The 19,230-nt window shown below is 44.5% G+C and overlaps 1 protein-coding gene and 1 long non-coding RNA gene across 3 annotated transcripts in view; one reads left to right on the plus strand and one right to left on the minus strand.

The window, feature by feature from the left end:
- Positions 1–19,230, minus strand: part of TMEM108 (transmembrane protein 108) — a 360,574-nt gene that overhangs the window by 12,246 nt on the left and 329,098 nt on the right. For both annotated transcript variants that reach the window (XM_082719156.1, XM_082719155.1), the window contains exon 4: positions 1,345–2,772. In XM_082719156.1, coding sequence (XP_082575282.1) covers positions 1,345–2,772 — 1,428 coding nt within the window. The remainder of the gene's footprint in view (positions 1–1,344; positions 2,773–19,230) is intronic.
- Positions 1–19,230, plus strand: part of LOC309858906 — a 35,981-nt gene that overhangs the window by 1,026 nt on the left and 15,725 nt on the right. The gene's annotated exons all lie outside the window — the stretch shown is intronic.

Here is a 19,230-nt window from a genome sequence, read left to right on the forward strand (position 1 = left end):
GGGGTAGGGCCAGGGCAATGTGAGATGTGAAGGAATTGGGATGAGCGGCTTAGAAAAGGAAAAGCTGTTTTTGAGCACCATTTCAAATGTTTCAGGAATTGGTAGACAGACTGATTTTGTATGGTTTCAGAGGGCATGGTTTAGGACCACAGAGTGAAAATTACAAAGAGATAGATGTCAGGTTTCTAGGAGAACTGGGTAACAACCTGAGGGAGTCAAAGGAGAATGGCTGTCCAATGACTGAGAAGCACAGGGGGTTTCTCACCCCTGGAAGGGTTCAGAAGGAGGCCAGCCAATAACCATGGAGGGGTGGGGGAAGCTAAAATTAGTGAGGATTCATGTGAGTTTATCAGAGAAACTCTAAGAATCTAAGATCAAGTACATGGGGAAGACATAAAAGAAGTCCCAATATTCTGAGTGATTAAATCAGGTACTTTGTGGCAAGGTTAGGGGGAAGGATCTCTCAAATTCTCATTAAAGGAGTGACAGGTAGCAGCACGGAATTGCTGGTGGCCTGGGAGAGCCCTTCTCTACCAGCACCAGTGGAAGCAATGCAGTCCACACTGCATCCAGCTCACACCATCCATGAACAAATAAAACTGTGGAAGAGGGAGAAAATAGCTAAATTCATGTGTAACTCTCAGGCTCTCAATTTAGCTATAGGAACTGCTGCTTTTGCTAAGGCTAATAGAAATTCCTGCAAGATCAAAGCCTCCTCTCCTTTTTTGGAGAAAGAAAGAGCAGGAGGAGAAGAGATAAGGGAAAGGAGGAAAGATAGGCAGAAAGATGGATGTGAAGTGGGAGAGGAAGATAGGACTCTACTACTTGCAGGTTGTATGTTTAGAAGTGCCAGTGTTCCCCTATGGTGTCTTGGTGCCATGTCACTACAGCCATTAGCAGGCTGCCCTTGAGGGTGAGTGTGGCAGGATGGTGTCATGACAAGAGCACTGGGCAGGAAGTTGGTGACCTTCTATCCCAGGCCTATCCCTCACTTAACTTCGGGCTCTTGGGTGAGCCATGGCACCTCTCCAGCTTGGTGTTTCTTTCTGCACAATTCAGAGCTTGATTGGATTACTTGGAATGTTCTCCCCCACTCCCGGGAGCTCTCTTTTTATGATGAGTGGGCATCTGATCCATGTCCTGGCTAAGGACCAGGACCAGGGGTAGGGATAAGCCATGATTTGTGTCCTGCCACCTAGTTTCCTACAATTCTGGGAAGTTCAGCCGCCTGTTTGGTAGGGACTTCCCAGCTCTGGGGCAAAGGCTCTCTGGGTACAGACACATTGATGTGATAGAGGGAGAGGAGAGAAAAGGGGAGGAGTAAGGAGAGGGTGAGGCACTTACAGCAGGAGGAGATGGGCACGCTGATGGCCAGGATCACCCAGGCGATGTCCATCTTGCTCAGGCAGATGGTGGCTCTGTGCTGGGGTTTGTCTCCTTCAGCCACATGGGATATATTCCCTGCTGTTCCAGGCTTCCAGGTCCCGGCAGGGACTAGGCGGTTGAGGAAGTTTCCTGTGGCTGTGGACACCACTGTGGAGAGAGGACTGGGCACCCTGTTGGTCGTTGTGGGGGTGGTTGTAGCCTCCTCCTTGGCTTGGGAAACAGTGCTTTCTGAGCCCCTGGTGGGGTGGGCTGGGGCCTGCGAGGTTGAAGATGTTCCCTGAGGGGTCCCCTTGGAAGGGGCTGAGACACTGACATTGAAGGCAGCCTGGGTGGGCCCCGCGGTGGCTGTGAAGACCCCAGAGCTGGTAGATGGAGGTCTGTTGATGCCGGGGGTGACAGTAAGCCAGGAGTCACTGTGGCTGGGGCCATCCTGTGGGTCACCGCGGGGGCGCTGAGAAGGCACTGGGGCAGGTTGTGGGCTGGCAGGGGCACCTGAGGCTACTGTGGTGTCCGGCTCCCCTCCTTGGCTGGTGAAGGTGGAACCACCCCCCTGGTCTGCTCTGCTAAGGCCTGGTTTGTCCTCTGCAGGCACCAGGGGGGTGGTGGGTGGTGCCCACGAGGTCCTGCTGGGCGCCATGGTTGTGGCCACTGTCTGGGGTTGTGGCAAGGAAGAATAACCCCAGAGTGGGTTCCTGGGAGTGAGGGTGGACAGGTCAGGTTCTATAGACCCTGTAAAGTTGCCTTTGTAGATCTGAAAGATTTTCCCCAAGGGCCGCTTCTGCCCCAGATGTGTGGAGCTCTGATTTCGTCCCCGCTGGCCTTCCTTCCTCCCAGAGTGGCCACTGGGTGCAGGCAGGACAGAGCGTGATGAACTGCTGGTCCCCTTTCGGGAAGAGCCTGGGGGCCTGGGAGGTCTGCGTGTGGTAGCCCGGGTAGGTGCTGTGGTGGGACGGCTGGTGGCTTCTGTTGGCTTTGTCAGCAGGATGGTGGCCATAGCTTCCCCCTGGGGATGGCCCTCTGAGTGGGAGGATGTGGTTGCCATGGCAGCAGGAAGGGGCCCTGTGGTTAGGGGGCCTTCAGAATGTGGGGTGGTTGCTGTCATCATGATGGTGGAGACAGTGTTTGTAGGAGGGCGTCCATCTGGATGGGGCGTTGTCATTGCCATGGGAGCTGCAGCCTGTGAGGAGGATCCATTGGGATGGGGGGTCAGTGAGCCCACAGAAGTGGGGGCAGTTGCCATGGAAGAATGTCTGGTAGAGCTGAGGGTTGCTGTCACCATGGTGTCTGGGGTGGTGCCTGAGGGGAGGACCTGAAGAGATTCTCTCGGAGATGGTTCCTGGGTGGCAAATACCAGTGCTTCGGTCAGTGCCAAGATCAGGAGGAAGCCTTGAGAAGAAGACAGAGAGAAGAGGTGAAATACCTGGGGAGTTGCTCAGAGCCTGGACCTTCCTTACGCATGAAGCTGTGGTGCTCTGGGAGCCAAAGGGAACATTGGGAGCATTCCGGAGGTCCACACTGCCACCCTGACCCCCAAGAGCAGCTTCTCAGAACAGGCTGGGCTGGGTGTGGGAAGGATTATGGCCTCTGAATGCCTGCTGCCCCTCTGCAGCCAGGGAGTGGTCAAGGCCAGGTTGATCAGAGGGAGGCTGGCAGCTTTGTGTAAGCCAGCCTGAGTCAAATGTGGAAGGCTTCTGTGGGCAGAGCTGACCAACTCTTACGCCTTTTCTGAATATTCCATTTATGGACTGGACAAAGGCACAAATTGTCAGATATCTGTTTTTTCAGTCCCATTCACTGGGCAAGTAAGGAGGGTCTCTATCCTCTCCTTGACATCAGAGGACACAAAATGGACAAAGCAGTCTCTGGCTCTGAGTGAGCTCAAACCAATCCACAAACAATCCTAAAACAAGACAGAGAAATCTCAGTGCATAGGTCAATGATAGGCAGAAGGGGACAGCAGTCCAGTGGGTGACCAGATCTGGTGCCCACATAGCACTTAGCAGAGAGCTGGAAGAGAAGATGCACTCCAAGACCACCAGCTGGTTTTATGGTTATCATTAATGTTAACTGCTTTCCCTGTGGCGCTCATGTGGCTGAACTCTCTGGAAAATCACTGGTGATTCCCAGCCTTTTGAGTAGGAGGACCTCTTTTGAGCATTAAAAGAAAATTATGAATTTCTCATGATGATCAGAGTGTATGCTTTTGGTTCATTGAGAAAATGCAAAGGAACAAAAACGTATAAATTTAAAAATACTTCTAAATATATGTGGATTTATTAATCATAATAGCATGTGTCAAACTTTACAAATAATACATCTCATACAAATGTGAGACATAGGATCTGTTCAGATTATAAACTGGAAAACTGGCCACCCTGGTACAATACATGGGGTGGGAAGAACTGGTCTCAACAGGGTGGCCTGATCGACTTCTAAGGCCTAATTCTGACCTGTGAATTCCCCCATTTTCTTATGAAGTCCTTCCTGGTTACTGTCATGTCCTTCCTTCAGCTCTGCTAGCCACCTAGACAATGGTAGAGATCTGTCTCTATCTGGTAACTATCTGGGAATCTCCCTCTCCCACTAGATTCAAGCACTGAATGGCCAAAGCAGGGATCCTGGCAGTGATTTCCATGTATCTGGGATGATCAGCAAAGCTGCTGATGAGGGGGAAGGCAGCAGCCCTGGTGAGCTTTCAGAAACAATGAAGGGGAGATCATCTGGCATGCCTTTGAAACAGGCCCAGGATTACTAGTGAAGCCACCTCTATCTTGGGTGTGGGATAGAGTCTGAGGGTGGACCAGCTCACCTCGCCTTCCATTTCTAAATTAGTAGGTGGAGGAAGGCCACAGGACAAAAGATTGAACAGATGGTAGCACACACAGTCTCTAGGACCAACAATTTGTCCTAAGTAAACTATTTTTTCCTAAACTTTCTTTGGTGATCTAAACCATATATTAACAGTAAGCTCTGCTTATTCAAGTCAATCTTAAAAACAGTTTTCGGAGCATCTGCTCTGGCCCAGTCTTTCATACTTTTTAATCCTCACAATCACTCAATGGGGTAGGAAATTGAGATCTCAGGTAGATTAACGAATGTGTTTAAAGTCCCATCATAGTTGTGGTATATATATAACCAAGCTGTATCTAAAATGCATGCTTTTCCTGGTCAGCCATCACTGATAATGCAGGAGGAGGAAGTTGCTGTGCTGCAATGCTCTGACTGGTTCAGGGTTATTCCAACCTCTCTTACAGCCAGATACCACAGGGACAATCTGTTCTTAGGGCTGGGAGTCTTAACCTCTGATGTTTTGAGGGACATTCTCTTACAAGCTTATGTTTTGCTCATGAGTCCCTTAGTTCAGTATAAATGTTAAAGATTGCACTGTGTGTCCCCCAAATTCATTTGTTGAAGCTCTAACCTCTAGTACCTCAGAATGTCACTGTGTTTGGTAATAGGGCCTTTAAAGAGGTTATTAAGTCAAATGAGACCTTTAGGGTGGTCCCTAATCTAATCTGACAGGTGTCTTTATAAGAAGAGGAGATGAAGACCCAGAATGATACCAGAGATGCTTGGACACAGAGGAAAGGCCACCTAAGGACACGGTGATAAGATGGTCATCTTCAAGTCAAAGGGAGAGGTCTCATCAGAAGCCAGTCCTATCAGTAACTCGATCTTGGTCTTCTAGCCTCCAGAACTGTGGGAAAATAACTTTCTGTTGTTTAAGTATGCCCAGCCTGTGGTACTTTGTTATGCCAGCCTGAGCTAAGACAGATGTCTTACATTAGAGATCCCTCAGAAAAAGGAAAGGCAGAGTTGTGTTCAGGTAGTATATTTTGGGAAGTGATTTGAGGGGACGACCATGGCGGTCTGAGATGAGTCAAACAGAGAAAATCAATCTGAGGGCAGGTTATGAGTTGATCAAATATGATACTCGTATTTGCTGGGGACCTCTGAGGGGCTGAGTAGACTGCACCTCAAACTTTCTATGTGAGAGGAGCATTCGCTTACCCAGCAGTTCTTGATGTGGGAAACAAAGGCAGAAGAAAAATTAAATTTCCTTACTACTTACAGCCCATTGACAAATCCTTGAAACAGGCAGTGACATTTCTCTAGGAACTCAGCTGCCTTGATGTTAATGTTTTGCTAAAGGCAAGAGGCAATCTTATCCCAATCCCCCAAGATCCTGTAAGTCTTCTTTAACATATAAAAATTCCTTTGGAAACTTTTTCTCTATCCACCAAGATACATGTTAGCAATCATCCTTCAAGCATGTGGCCCACTGATACACATCTGAAGGGTCTCATGATTGAGTTTTTTCTAAACAGTAATAAACGACCTTTCCCTAAACACTGGCTAGTCCCCTTAGGATCTTGGAAACCTTGTTTCCAAAATACCTTGGAGGCTGTGCTGTCCCTGATCCCCTCTCAACTTGAAAGTATATAATGAGTCACCCATCACAACCCCAGTGCAGCTCTTTCTGCCCATGGGTCCTGTCCCCGTGCTTTAATAAAATCACCTTTTACATCAAAGATGTCTTAAGAATTCTTTCTTGGCTGTTGGCTCCAAACCCCAGCACTTCCTACATCACTCCCATCTCCACTGGCTCAGGGCTACTTCACTGGTGCTCCTTCCTCTGTATTCCTTTCTTCTGCATGAGGCCCATGGCCAGTGTGGCTTAGGCAGAGAAGCCCCAGGCAAGGGGCTGTCAGGGTACACCTGTGCCCAGCTGGTGGCTGCTGCAACAGCTGGAGTTAAAATTAAAGGCCCTTGGCTTCCTGGGCTAGAACATCAGATATGTGAGAGAAAATCAGAGATCAGAGACCAAGGACATGGAAATCTTTTGGCAGCAGCACTAAGGGCAGTGCAAAGCTTACAGACCCTGAAAGATCTGAGTGACAGGTGGGAGAGGAGCCACCCTGGCCTCCGGAAGAGCTTTTGCAGCACTCTAGAGGTAGAAGGGTTAACACATCATAGTCTGTAAAATACTAGGGAAAGAAATGCTCTTGACTTTCTCACCAGGAGCATTCCAGGGGCTAAAATCCTCCTAGCTGGGAAATATATGACTATAATCGTTCTTGCTTTAAGACTTACTGTGTAAATAAATATTTGCCTTTGTTGTCCCCTTCTCCCTTTTAAAAATTAATTCCTTGAGGTTATTTTTCTTTCTAGGAAGACTGTTAAATTACCTCTCAGTCCTTCTTCTTTAGACTTTAGAGTAAACCTTTGTTTGGTACAATGAATGGGTATTGCCATCTGGGTGCCAAGAATTTTCATTTGGAGAATGACGTTTAGCTGTCACAGTAAAAGGGGCCCTAGAGATAACTTAATGAAATTCCCTCATTTCACACAGGGGGCAATGGAAGGAGCAAAGTGACTTGTCCAAAAACACACAGCAGGTTGGGGGCACAGCCTGGACCACATCCACTATTTCAAAGCAACTTTTTATTTGTATTATAAAAATTGCTATGATGTTGCATAGCACAAACACCTCCTTCAACCTCCACTGTCATTTTCACTAAGGAAATCAGACATGACTTTACCTCTCCTCTTTGGCATAAAAGGTTAATAACTGAATGAAAGGGCACATACTGTCACAATAACTCTGCAAGGCCTTCAACCTGGGCTTCCCCTAACAGATGCAAATTTTCATTCAAGTCCCTTTGTGTTGGCCTGCTACTCTTCTCCCTACAATCTGGGGCTATCGCCTCTTTGCATATAATTTGCATAGATTTGCATAATAGCCTCTGGAGGCTCTAATGCCAAATATGTGAGAGAGACTAAAACTAAAATTTAGCTTGACATGCTTTAAATGTGGAACTGAATTTTAAAGCATCTTGGAAAATGGACAAGTGTAGGGTGTGAAAACCCACAGACTGATGGGTGTCCAGATGTTGCAGGAAGGCCTCCTCCTCCCTAAAATTCCAATGTGTACATGATCCCAGGGCCCAAGGAAAGGAAAGGTCCTCCTCCTCCTGTTGATTTGGTTGGCTGCCCATAGTGCATATTGGGCACGATACTTGCATCTGGCAAAGGCAAGGAGGGACCTGGTGAAGGGAGAAATGGCTAATTTAATGTATGAGGTAATTCCTATATGCCATGCACTGCTTGAAGGGCTAAGCCTGTCCTGATATATTTGATTCCCAGAATACCCTGATGAGATAGGTACTATCAGTAACTCATTATTGCAATCGAGGAAAAGCAGCATGGAGAGATACAGGAACCTGTCTCCTTTCACACAGGTAGGGTATGGTGAGCCACGATTTCACTTGGCACCTTGACTTCAGAGTCTACACTCTTAGGGGCACTTGGGTGGCTCAGTTGGTTAAGCATCTTACTCTTGATCTCAAGGTTGTGAATTCAAGCCCTGCACTGGGTTCCACACTGGACGTGGAGCCTCCTTAATACAAAACAAAACAAAACAAAACAAAACAAAACAAAACAAAACAAAACAACAGAGTCTACACTCTTAAAACATTTTCACTCACCCCCTTCCCTCACCTGCCAGGCTGCTATGCATAGTCAAAAGCAATGATCCACAATCCTTTGAGTACTGATTTTCTATTATTGGTCTTTTGACTTTTCTTCCCTCTTACCTGTTTTCTTTCAGGGCTCTATATGACACATGTGGTGTTCTTTTAATAAGATGATCAATTAACTTTATCCTGTAAGTAACAGGAAACTTGTAGTGCTAAAATAAAAGGCCTGGAAATTCTTGTTTTAAGTCTCTGCTCTTTATGTAGAAGAGTAGGAAATTTTTAAATTTTTGTCTTAAAATTGCTTATACACACACACACGACATATTTATTACATATATAGATTTCCCTTACACTTATAAACAATTCTATCTCATTTTCCTTGTAATTTTGTTATTTTATTTATTTATTTATTTTTAAAAGATTTTACTTATTTATTTGACAAACAGAGATCACAAGTAGGTAGAGAGGCAGACAGAGGAAGGGAAGCAGGCTCCCTGCCGAGCAGGGAGCCTGATGTGGGGCTCGTTCCCAGGACCCTGGAATCATGACCCGAGCCAAAGGCAGAGGCTTTAATCCACTGAGCCACCCAGGTGCCCCTGTTATTTTATTTTTTAAAAATATTTTCTAAGTAGGCTCCATGCCCAGTGTGGAGCCCAACACAGGGCTTGAATTCATGACCCTGAAATCAAAACCTGGACTGAGATCAAGAGTTGGATGCTTAACTGGGGCACACCTGGGTGGCTCAGTCAGTTAAGCATCTGCCTTTAGCTCAGTCATGATCCCAGCATCCTGGGATCAGGCCCCACATCGAGTTCCCTGCTCAGAGGAGAGCCTGCTTCTCCCTCTCCCTCTGTCCCCCCCCCCCCCCACCCGCTGGTACTCTCTCTTGCTCTCATTCTATCTCAAATCAATAAAATCTTAAAAAAAAAAAAAAAAAGAATTGGGTGCTTAACTGACTGAGCCACCTGGGCACCCCATCATTTTCTTTGTAATTTAAAATGGCTTTATCTTTGGGGCACCTGGGTGGGTCAGTTGTTAAGCATCTGCCTTTGGCTCAGGTCATGATTCCAAGGTTCTGGGATTGAGCCCCGCATCAGGCTCCCTGCTCAGTAGGAAGCCTCCTTCTCCATCTCCCACTCCCCCTGCTTGTGTTCCCTCTCTTGCTGTGTCTCTCTCTGTCAAATAAATAAATAAAATCTTAAAAAATGTATTTATCTTCTATGTAGAGCTTTCCTCCCCCATTAAACTAGATTTCTACTAGATATTTCCCCCATTGTCTTCAAACCTTATGATAGAATCACAAAATCAGGAGATTGAGTAGTCTTTTGAGCCATCCCCCCATCATCAAGCCCCAAGCAAGATGGCAGCTCAGCCACTGTCCGTAAATTCAAGGACACCCCTCCCACCAAGAGGTGGGTCTTTTTCCTTCCCCTTGACCTGAGGTAGGCCTTTGTGAATTCTGTGAGGAATATAATGGGGCAGAAGTAACATCACATGACTTCCAAGGCCAGGACAGAAAAGCTAATACTGCTTCTGCAGGTTTCTCTTGTGTGTCTTTGGCCCCATATAAGAAGTCCAGTGGCCTTTAGACCACCACATGGAGAGACTGAGTGGAGGGACCACTTGGAGAGGGAGACAAAGGCCTAAGGAGCCTTGGTTATTCTAACCCCAGCCAGGCATCAGACACAACAGTGAAGCAGCCTCATTCCAGCCACTGTTGGATTGCAACCACACACGAGATACCAAGGGAGAGTCACCTCACTGAGCTCAGCCAATCCTAACATTTGGGAACAAAGTAAATGATTAAGCCACTGTTTTGGGGTAGTTTGTTTTATAGCAACAAATAACTGGAACACTTAGGAATTTAGCTTCTGCATCCAGTGTTTTAAAAATATAAGGAAAGAGTATCCACAACATATGAAGTCTGACCATCAGAGAGTCTGTTCTCAACATGGGCAGGAACATACCATCTTGCCAGGAAATGGGCTTTTCTAATTTCAAAATTATTATCTTTCAGTTGGATGGGATATTCGGATTCTTTGGTATCCAGCTCCTTCACTTTATAGATGAGAAGGCTGAGGCCCAACAAACTGAAAAACTTACCCTGGGCTACACAGCTATACAGGGTTAGGACTATGAGTGACCCAGGCCAACTCACCGCCCCTCCAATCCCACTAATGCTCCAAACCTACAGTGCTCTCTTTATATCACTGGTCCTGGTATTCTACTGTGTTCCATCCTCTGAACTTCAATGTTCCCTTTTATTTTAAAGATAAAACATGAATTCCTCATCTCTCACAGCATGGTTTCCCTCAGAAATAAATATGCATCATTGCCTTCAGGGTGTGCTGGACAAATGCTTTTATGAGATAACGTATGCTTGTGACCTTGGCTTCTTTATGAAACCAGGGAGTTTAGGGTGCAGATCTTTGCTTTTATTCTCCTTCTAGGCAATCACACCTGTGGTCTCCAGCTGGCATGACTTGCCTTGTGCTGCTCTGGGAAGTTGGTTTTTGTTTTTGTTTTTAAGGATTTTATTTATCTATCTATCTATCTATCTATTTATTTATTTATTTGACAGAGAGAGCACAAGCAGGGGGAGCAGCAGGCAGAGGGGCAAGGAGTATAATGTAGGACTCAATCCCAGGACCCTGAGACCATGACCTGACCCAAAGGCAGACACTTAATTGACTGAGCCACCCAGGTGCTCTCAGAGCACAGTTTCCTAACAAAAACACTACAAACACATGTGAACGCGCGCGCGCACACACACACACACACACACACGCACGCATACACAGCACAGATTCTCTCTTAGGAGCAGGAAATAGGCAAGAACACCCCATTTGCAGTCTGGGCCCTCCTATTATATCCATGCTAACTATATAATCAAGTCATTTGTCTAAGGTCAAAACAGCTACCATGTGAAAGTACAAGGATTTAAACCCAGGTTCTCTGATCCTGGCTGCTTGAGACCTTAGGGACTGAGAGATTTTTGATTCAGGAAAATGTCCTATAGGAACAGAAGAATGAAGCAGCATGAAGACAGGCAATGACAAAACAATAACAACAATAACCGTGATGACCACAATTAAAAAATAAAACTTGTGGGGCACCTCAGTGGCTCAGTCAGTTAAGCAACTGCCTTTGGCTCACGTCATGATCCCAGGGTTCTAGGATGCAGCCCTGCATTGGGCTCCTTGGGTCCACGGGGAGCCTGCTTTTCCCTTTCCCCTGCCTGCTGCTCGCCCTGCTTGTATGCTCTCTCTCTTTCTTTCCATCAAATACATAAATAAAACTTTTTAAAAGATTTTATTTATGTATTTGACAGAAAGGGAGAGACCACAAGCAGGCAGAGAGACAGGCATAGAGAAAGGAGGAAGCAGGCTCCCCGCTGAGCAGGGAGCCCGATGCAGGGCTCAATCCCAGGACCCTGAGATCATGACTCGAGCTGAAGGCAAGAGGCTTAACCCACTGAGCCATGAGGCACCCCTAAATAAATCTTTAAAAAAAAAAAAAACTCTCCCCAAAGATAGCAAGACTTAGGGCAACTGCGTTGCCTTTTGTCTTCAGCTGTAGATTTCTGCCTTATGCATTCAGCTCCTCTTAGGACAAATATTTTCCACGTAGAATTCCTCCTGGTGGCTGTAACCTCTACATCTAACCTATTCCAGCCTCCAAGCCTCTGAATGGAAATGGCAAATGTCTTAATTGTTTGAGTGTCTGAACTCTAAGCTGCCGGGGGGTAGAGACTGCATCTGGCTCAATGATATAACTCCATATCTAGTGCAGCACAGTGGCTACAACAAGTATTCGCTGAAGGCTAAGAAACCTAAATTACTTAACAGTCAACTGTGACAGTTTGTATTTTCCAAAAATAATCACAATACATCCCAACTGACTTACTCTTCCTAAATGGGACTTGGTACTCCTTTTGGAGAAGTGAGGTCTATATTCTCTTCCCTTGAATCTGGATGGGGCTGTGACTGTGGCTGATGTGAAGCCACATGAGTTCTGAGGCCAGGTCATAAAAGGTGGGTATAGCTTCTTCTTCTTCTTTTTTTTTTTTAAGATATTACTTATTTATTTGAAAGACAGAGATCACAAGGCAGAGAGGCAGGCAGAGAAAGGAAGGAAAGCAGGCTCCCTGCTGAGCAGAGAGCCTGACGTGGGGCTTGATCCCAGGACCCTGGGATCATGACCTGAGCTGAAGGCAGAGGCTTTAATCCACTGAGCCACCCAGGCACCCCTCAACTCAGCTTCTAATAAGATAACATGATCATTAATATTCAGGGAATATCTTGTTGACGTCATGGGAAAGAACACAAATGCAGTTCTGCTTGTACTCTCCCAAAACTAAAAGGAAAATGCTAATAAAAAAATATATTCCATGCTTTATGGAGAACCTGACCAACACTACCTCAGCCAGGTGATCAAGGTCAACATTAACAGAGATAAAGTCATGGTGACCGTATATGACCTTGATTTGAAGATGGCATTTACCTCTGTAGTTTTCCTTCCCCCATAAACCCAGGCTAATGATAAGAAAAACAAATGAAAAATCCAAATTAAGGGATAGTCTATGAAGTATCTGACCAATACTTCTCAAAACTATCAAAGTCACCAAAAACAAGGAAAGTCTCATAAAGTATCACAGCCAAAAGTTGCCTAAGGAGACATGACCACTAAATGTGATGTGGTATCCTAGATAGGATTCTGAAACAGAAAAAGGACATTAGGGGAAAATGAAGAAAATCTGAATAAAATATGGATTTCAGTTAATAATAATATACCATTTCATTAATTGTGACAAATGTACTATAGTAATATAAAATATTACAGAAAACTGAATGTGGGGTATATAGGAATTCTCTCTTGCAACTTTTCTATAAATTTAAAGCTATTCTAAAATTAAAAAAATTATTTTTTAAAAAAGTTCCTAGTGGGTTTTGGAGGGGGATTTAACTGAGGAAATGTTTGCAGGCAACTTTCCTAGCAACCTGGTATAAGATCATGTGTCCACAGATGAGGGCATGCAGATAGGACAGTGGGTGGAGGGAAAGTCTGAGTCCCACTCTGCCCTAATAGTGGCTTCTGGCTCCTCGGATCTTTCTTAACTTGGTGGGTAGATTCTGATCTAACCTAGCTACTGATATGTTGTGGAGCCTACTTAGAGAAAGAGAAAAGGGAAAAAAAAATCCATGATTATTGCCACATCTTCCTATATTCCCTCTGATTCTCAGCTTTTAAAATATTTGCATTTAGAAACAAAGTATAGAAGTTAAAGGCGAAATGGTCAGAAAAACCAACAGCTTGAACACATAGTGTTAAACCTGTTCAAAATCCAACTGAGGGTTTAGGGTAAATGTCATTCATGCGATAAAAACAGTCACAACTTTCTTGACCTGGGAAGCAGGCTGCATGAAAATCAAAGCTTATTTATCATCACTACAGGGCTACATTGCCCTGCCATTTAACCTTGGGAGCCATATAAGGTGTTGGATATGGATACCTCCATCCTCATTCAAAATATCTGTCCATACTCCTTTCCTGCTAGGTGATAGTGTATCAATCTCTAAAAACCCAGCTTGACTGTCACCTTGTCTTGACAAGATCAAGGTCCTTCAATATTCCTGGTCAGAAATGATGGCTCCCAGCCCAGTGCTGCCAGGACACTCTGTTCCCATTCATATTGAGGCTTGTCTCCCCACAGGAGCGTGGGGGGAAGGTATGAACCTGGGGTTGGGCAGTGGTATTTAGGAACAATTCTGGCTCTGTAACTTCCAACTTGTGTGACTTCAGGCAAATTAGTTAGCTTTGCTTTCCTCAGCTATACAATAAGAATGATAATGCCTAACTTCAGTTCAGGGTGCTTTCAGAGGTGGGATAGGAGACTTAGAGGTACAGGGCCCCACATAGTACTGGCAATAAATAGATAGGCAACTGATATTTTAGTCTCTCCTACACTTCCTGAGGCCATGACCTTCCTGAACATCTGGAGACCTAGAACTTAGTTCACGATCTGACTCATACAAGGAACACAACAATGTTTTCTGAATAGGGGAATAAATTAATACTTAACTCCATATATTTAAGTTATTTGCAGCTGAATGTTAACAACAAAATTATAGATGTTTATTTCTTTGAAGATAATGTCAACAATAGAAAGCAGTAAATAATGTGAGTCCCATGTCGTAGCAGTATGATGTATGTGAGTGTGTGCATCTGTGTATTTATCTCATTTTTACTTTGCTTACTTTGGTGATTAACATTAACTAGTTCAAATGAACACAACATTGCATAAGACAGGGTGAGGCAAGAGAAGGCTGAGATGGACCCTACCTCCTACAGATTCTCTTAAGATCAATCCTCTTCCACATCTGTGTCCATCACTGAATGTTTCCCATTCATTTGTAAATTTTGATTTACAAAAGCAAATCAGCTTTATATTTCTTTTCAAAGTGTGTGAAAGTGTATGCCAGGATCTGGGCTTTACAGAGATATGTCTCAGCGTTGGCTTCCTAGTTGAAGGTGTATGTTCTCGGCAGGTTTTGATGAGAACAGTAAGGAAGCAGGACAAACAGGAGAACTTACTGTTGAGGACCAGCTGACAGGGCAGCCCTGTGAAGCCCATGGAATCTCCAAATGCTTGGTTCCTAGAATCCCAATAAAATGCTTGGTTCCTAGAATCCCAATAAAATGATTCCCACAGGGCCTAAAGTCCCACAGCTTGGGGTCTGGTCCGGTGGGCTACTCAGCAATCAAAAGAGGATCTTCAGGATTCCTGAGGAATACTTTGGATACCCCTAGAACCTAAGCTCACCAGTATCTGTCTACCGTCAGCTTCAAATTCTCAAAAGCAAAAAGGAGAAGAAAAGGCACAAAGTCCTGGCCTAATTACCTACCTAAAAAGAGCACAGAATATTATGCAGCCATCAAAAAATTGAAATATTGCCATTTGCAACAACATGGATGGAACTAGAGGGTATTATGCTAAGTGAAATAAGTTAATCAGAGAAAGATAATTATCACAAGATCTCACTGATATGAGGAATTTGAGACACAAGACAGAGGATCATAGGGGAAGTGTGGGAAAAATGAAACAAGATGAAACCAGAGAGGGAGATAAACCACAGAGACTCTTAATCTCAGGAAACAAACTGAGGGTTGCTGGAGTAGAGGGGGATGGCTGGGTGACGGACATTGGGGAAGTTATGTGCTATGGTGACCATTGGAAATGGTGTAAGACTGATGAATCACAGGCCTGTACCCCTGAAACAAATAATACATTATATGTTAATAAAAAAATTTAAAAAAAGAGCACTGGGGCTTTTGACCTAACATCCTCCTACACTTGCTGACAAGTCTGAAGCATTATCTCTCAGCACCCACTCCTCACAGAAGGCTTATTGCTTACTGAGAGGAGAAAAAGAGGCTAGCAGGGACAGTGGCAAGTCTGGGAGCAGGGAGGTGGGCTGAGTGGAGAGGCTGACGTCAAAGAAGGGTGTCTGTTCTCTCTGGCAGACCAGCTTGCAGGCTCCTGAGCCCCCGCGGCTTTTCCATGAGCACTGTGCAAAGCTGCTTGGTATTCTCGCCTGGTTCCCTGATGGGGCTGGGCGCAGACTGTCTGGTATAGCTCTCATCAGTTGCCAAAGGTTCACTGCCTGTTCCAGTTTGCCTGGAACAAAACGGCTCAAGCAACACAGCTGTGCATCCTTGTGAAATTGCCCAATTTCCCATTTCAAGGCAGGATGCCCACACTCCAAGGTATAATTTAGGTTTTGGGCATGAGCTAGATTTCCACAATTGAATTCTAAAAGTCAGCCCTCCAGGCTGTGCATGCTTGGGGGTTAAAGCTCTCCTCCCTATTCATCTTTCTTTCGCCCCAATATTGATACTGATATCTATTCACTAATTCTAAATTTCTACTTATTGAGTACCTCCTATGTGCTAGGTACTCTACTAGGTGATTTTTACATATTATCTTATTCATTCATTATAAAACCCTATGAGGGGAAAAGAACAAATCTGAATCCACGTGATTACAAAGTGCCCACCCTCCACTTCTTTAATATTCTTCTTTGGAGTATAAATCCATGGGTATAGGTACCCAAATAATTCAATATGGACTTGGAGGTAGCTTTCTGGAGGAAAAACTAATAAAATTTTTTCTTATCCATGTCAAACTAAGGAGACAAGAACAACACACACAGAACAAGGAGGGAACAATGCAAGATGGTCTGTAATTCAAAACAATGTGGGATGTAACAGATTTCATGTGCAGTAGCTTGGCAGGGAACCCATGAAAGCCAGAGGAACCCAGGAAGTCTTCCTGGAAGAGGAGGAATCTGAATCCCCTTACTACCATTCCACCATTCATTTATTTCTTCATTCATATATTCAACAAACATTTATTGAGGGCTAAGCTGACTGTGACTTTGTGTTTCCCAAACTGGCATCCTGTCTCCCATGATCATCTCCATCATGTGATGGCTGCTATTACCTCATTCCCCATCATGGGTACTAAAATGCATATTTGCAGAGAAAATTCTGGCAAATTCTGAAAAGGATTTTTTTCAGAACTTATACATGAGTAGAAAACACTTTAGCACTTTATATTTTACACTGTACTAATGTTCAGAATCAGAACATACATTTATTAAGTATCTAATTATGTTTTCAAGGATTTTTATTCCTATAAACCCATTTGATACTCATATTTTATAAGAGGTGGGTCTCATTCTCTAAAACCAAGATTCAGAGAGGTTAAAAGATTTATTCAAGGTCACACATTCAATGGGGAGCTAAGATGAACACAGCATAGTTTAAATCCTGCCTCTGACTTGAACCCAAGAAAATAAGATTAGGATAGAAACTGAAGCACATTGCTGAAAGATTCTCATCCCAGACCAAGCCTGTGGTGGTACAGAGACCACCACCACAGCCCAGCTTCAGAATGTTGTCATTTGCAGATACCCTCCTCATTCGCAAAAGGTAGCTGCCCTTATCTCCTAAGCATGGGGAGGAGGGGAGGTAGTTCCTTACCCCAAATTTGGTTAGTTCTTCTCCCCTTACTTTAACCACAGCTCCCACAACTTAGGTATTAAAGCACATAGGTAAGTGATGTCCCTTTACCCAAATGTGATGCAAATTCCTTCTAGAATCTAGAACACACTGTTTTAAATCCTACAGACCCAGAAATAGGTCACTTTATAATAAAGAGTGCTTAAGTTTTCTCCTCCACCTCTCTCTTCTATTTCCTGGAGAAATATGGGAAGAAAACACATACTAGAACTAGGTATAAATTCACACACTAGTTGTATGACCTTGTATCAATTTCCCAGGTAATCTGGCTATGTTGGGATTCTGTCTGGTACTTTTCATTCACCATCATATTCTCTCATTGGTTTTTTAGATTTTGCACTAAGAGGACAATGTAGCCTGACATCTAGATTCCTCTTTCCACTCCCAACAAGGAGGTTCTTATTCTATAGATGGTAGGAGCATTGGCAGTTGATGTCACATAGCTGAGTTCTTCTTCAGGAATTGCTCTCAGCTGAAGAGAGCTGCCTTGCTCAAGGTTATACCCCATTCCTAAAAAGCTTGGATTCAATGACTGGTTCCTGTGGATAAACGGATTGATCTCCTTGCCTCAGTTTGGGAGAACTGTAAAGGGCCACTCCAGCTCTGGAGTTCCCTATAGGGTTGGCTGAGGCCTTTGGTGTGACTGCATCACAGGCCAATTTCTTCCCCTGCCCAGTCCTGCTTCTTTTACTCTACTGAAAGTGTTGATTCTGGGAACACTTCCAAAAAACGTCCTACATGCAGATTTGTAGCTCGTAGTCTGCTTTCTGGGAACCATATCTGCAACATACAGTATATAATCAGTGCTGATGAAGAAGAGGAGGATGATCTCCCCTCTTGTCATTCCTATGTATTACTCATATATTACCCATTATTTTGAGTGTCTTATCCAAATATTCCTTCTATATTATTTAATATCCCCTTAAAGATTCACCACTTTGGGATAGCCTCTCTCAGTGTACCCCTTTCCTGGTTCTAAGCATCTTAACCATGAATGCCATGCTAACTAATAATACATCAGACATATTCTTGTCATTGTGTACCTCTCACCTCTTTCCATTAGCCTGGAAGCTCCTTGAGAATAGACATTTTCAAATTTAATTTAAAAATATTCCTCTCGGGTGCCTGAGTGGCTCAGTGGGTTAAGCCTCTGCCTTCGGCTCGGGTCCTGGGATTGAGCCCTGCTCAGCAGGGAGCCTGCTTCCCTCTCTCTCTCTCTGCCTGCCTCTCAGCCTACTTGTGATCTGTCTGTCAAATAAATAAATAAAATCTTAAAAAAATAAAAATAAAAATAAAAATAAAAATATTCCTCTCATTCATATTTGAGGAGCAGAAGATGATGACAGAGTAGGAGGACCAAGGCTCCTTTCATCCCAGAAACACAACTAGATAACTATCACATCATCCTAAATACTCCAGAAATTGGCCTGAAGACTGAAAGAATAAACTCTTCAACTAAAGGGAGAGAAGAGGCCTCAACGAAGAAGATAGGAAGTGTGGAGATGTAGTCTAGGGGAGAAATGGATTGTAGGTACTGCAGAGGGGAGGGAGCTGTGGTTGAGAAGGATAAGAGAGAGAGAGAAAGGTATACACAGGGGAATGCAAAGGAGAGTGTTTCCCCAAAGTCACTGGCTTGGGAAAAGGGAGGGATTGAATTTTGTGAGTCTTTGCAACCATCAGGGCTTAAATATTTTTTAATTTTAAAGGTCAGTGGGCTTGGCTAGGAAAGAGCTCAGAGGGTCTTGCTCCTCTGTCTTGCTCCTAGAGAGAAGGCAGGCAAACAACATGGGGCCAGGTAGTGTGGAAGCAGTGATCTGAAGAATGTCTGGGCACACAATGGGGAGATTATTCGTTTGTTCCCCTCAGAGAGTATCCCTGGGAGTCAGTGTTCAGAGACATACCTCTTCAGGAACAAGGGAGCTGGTCAGCGTCATTTCCCTCCCCTGCACCTCAGCATAAACACAGAGCCACCTGCAGGAGGCAGCAAAGTGCCAATACTGGCTGCCTAACTTGCTTACACCAAGCCCCATTCCCCTGAGCTCTGGTGGGACTGTCCTTCTCAGTCAAGCTTATTTCAGACCCAGAGTGGCAGGCCTCTCCCCTAGAAGACCAGCACAAACCCCTCTTCATACTACATTTCCCAGCCAAAGAGTTAGTTCTACAGAACCTTAGCTCTGGTGGAGTTAGTGTCAGGTCTCATTTTATAAGCAGACCATAGCATACATATTAAAACTCATTTCATAAGCAGACCATAGCATACACATTAAAACTCACATTCGGG

Source organism: Mustela nivalis, assembly GCF_964662115.1.
Source record: "Mustela nivalis genome assembly, chromosome: 1".
In the NCBI taxonomy this organism is placed as follows: Eukaryota; Metazoa; Chordata; class Mammalia; order Carnivora; family Mustelidae; genus Mustela; species Mustela nivalis.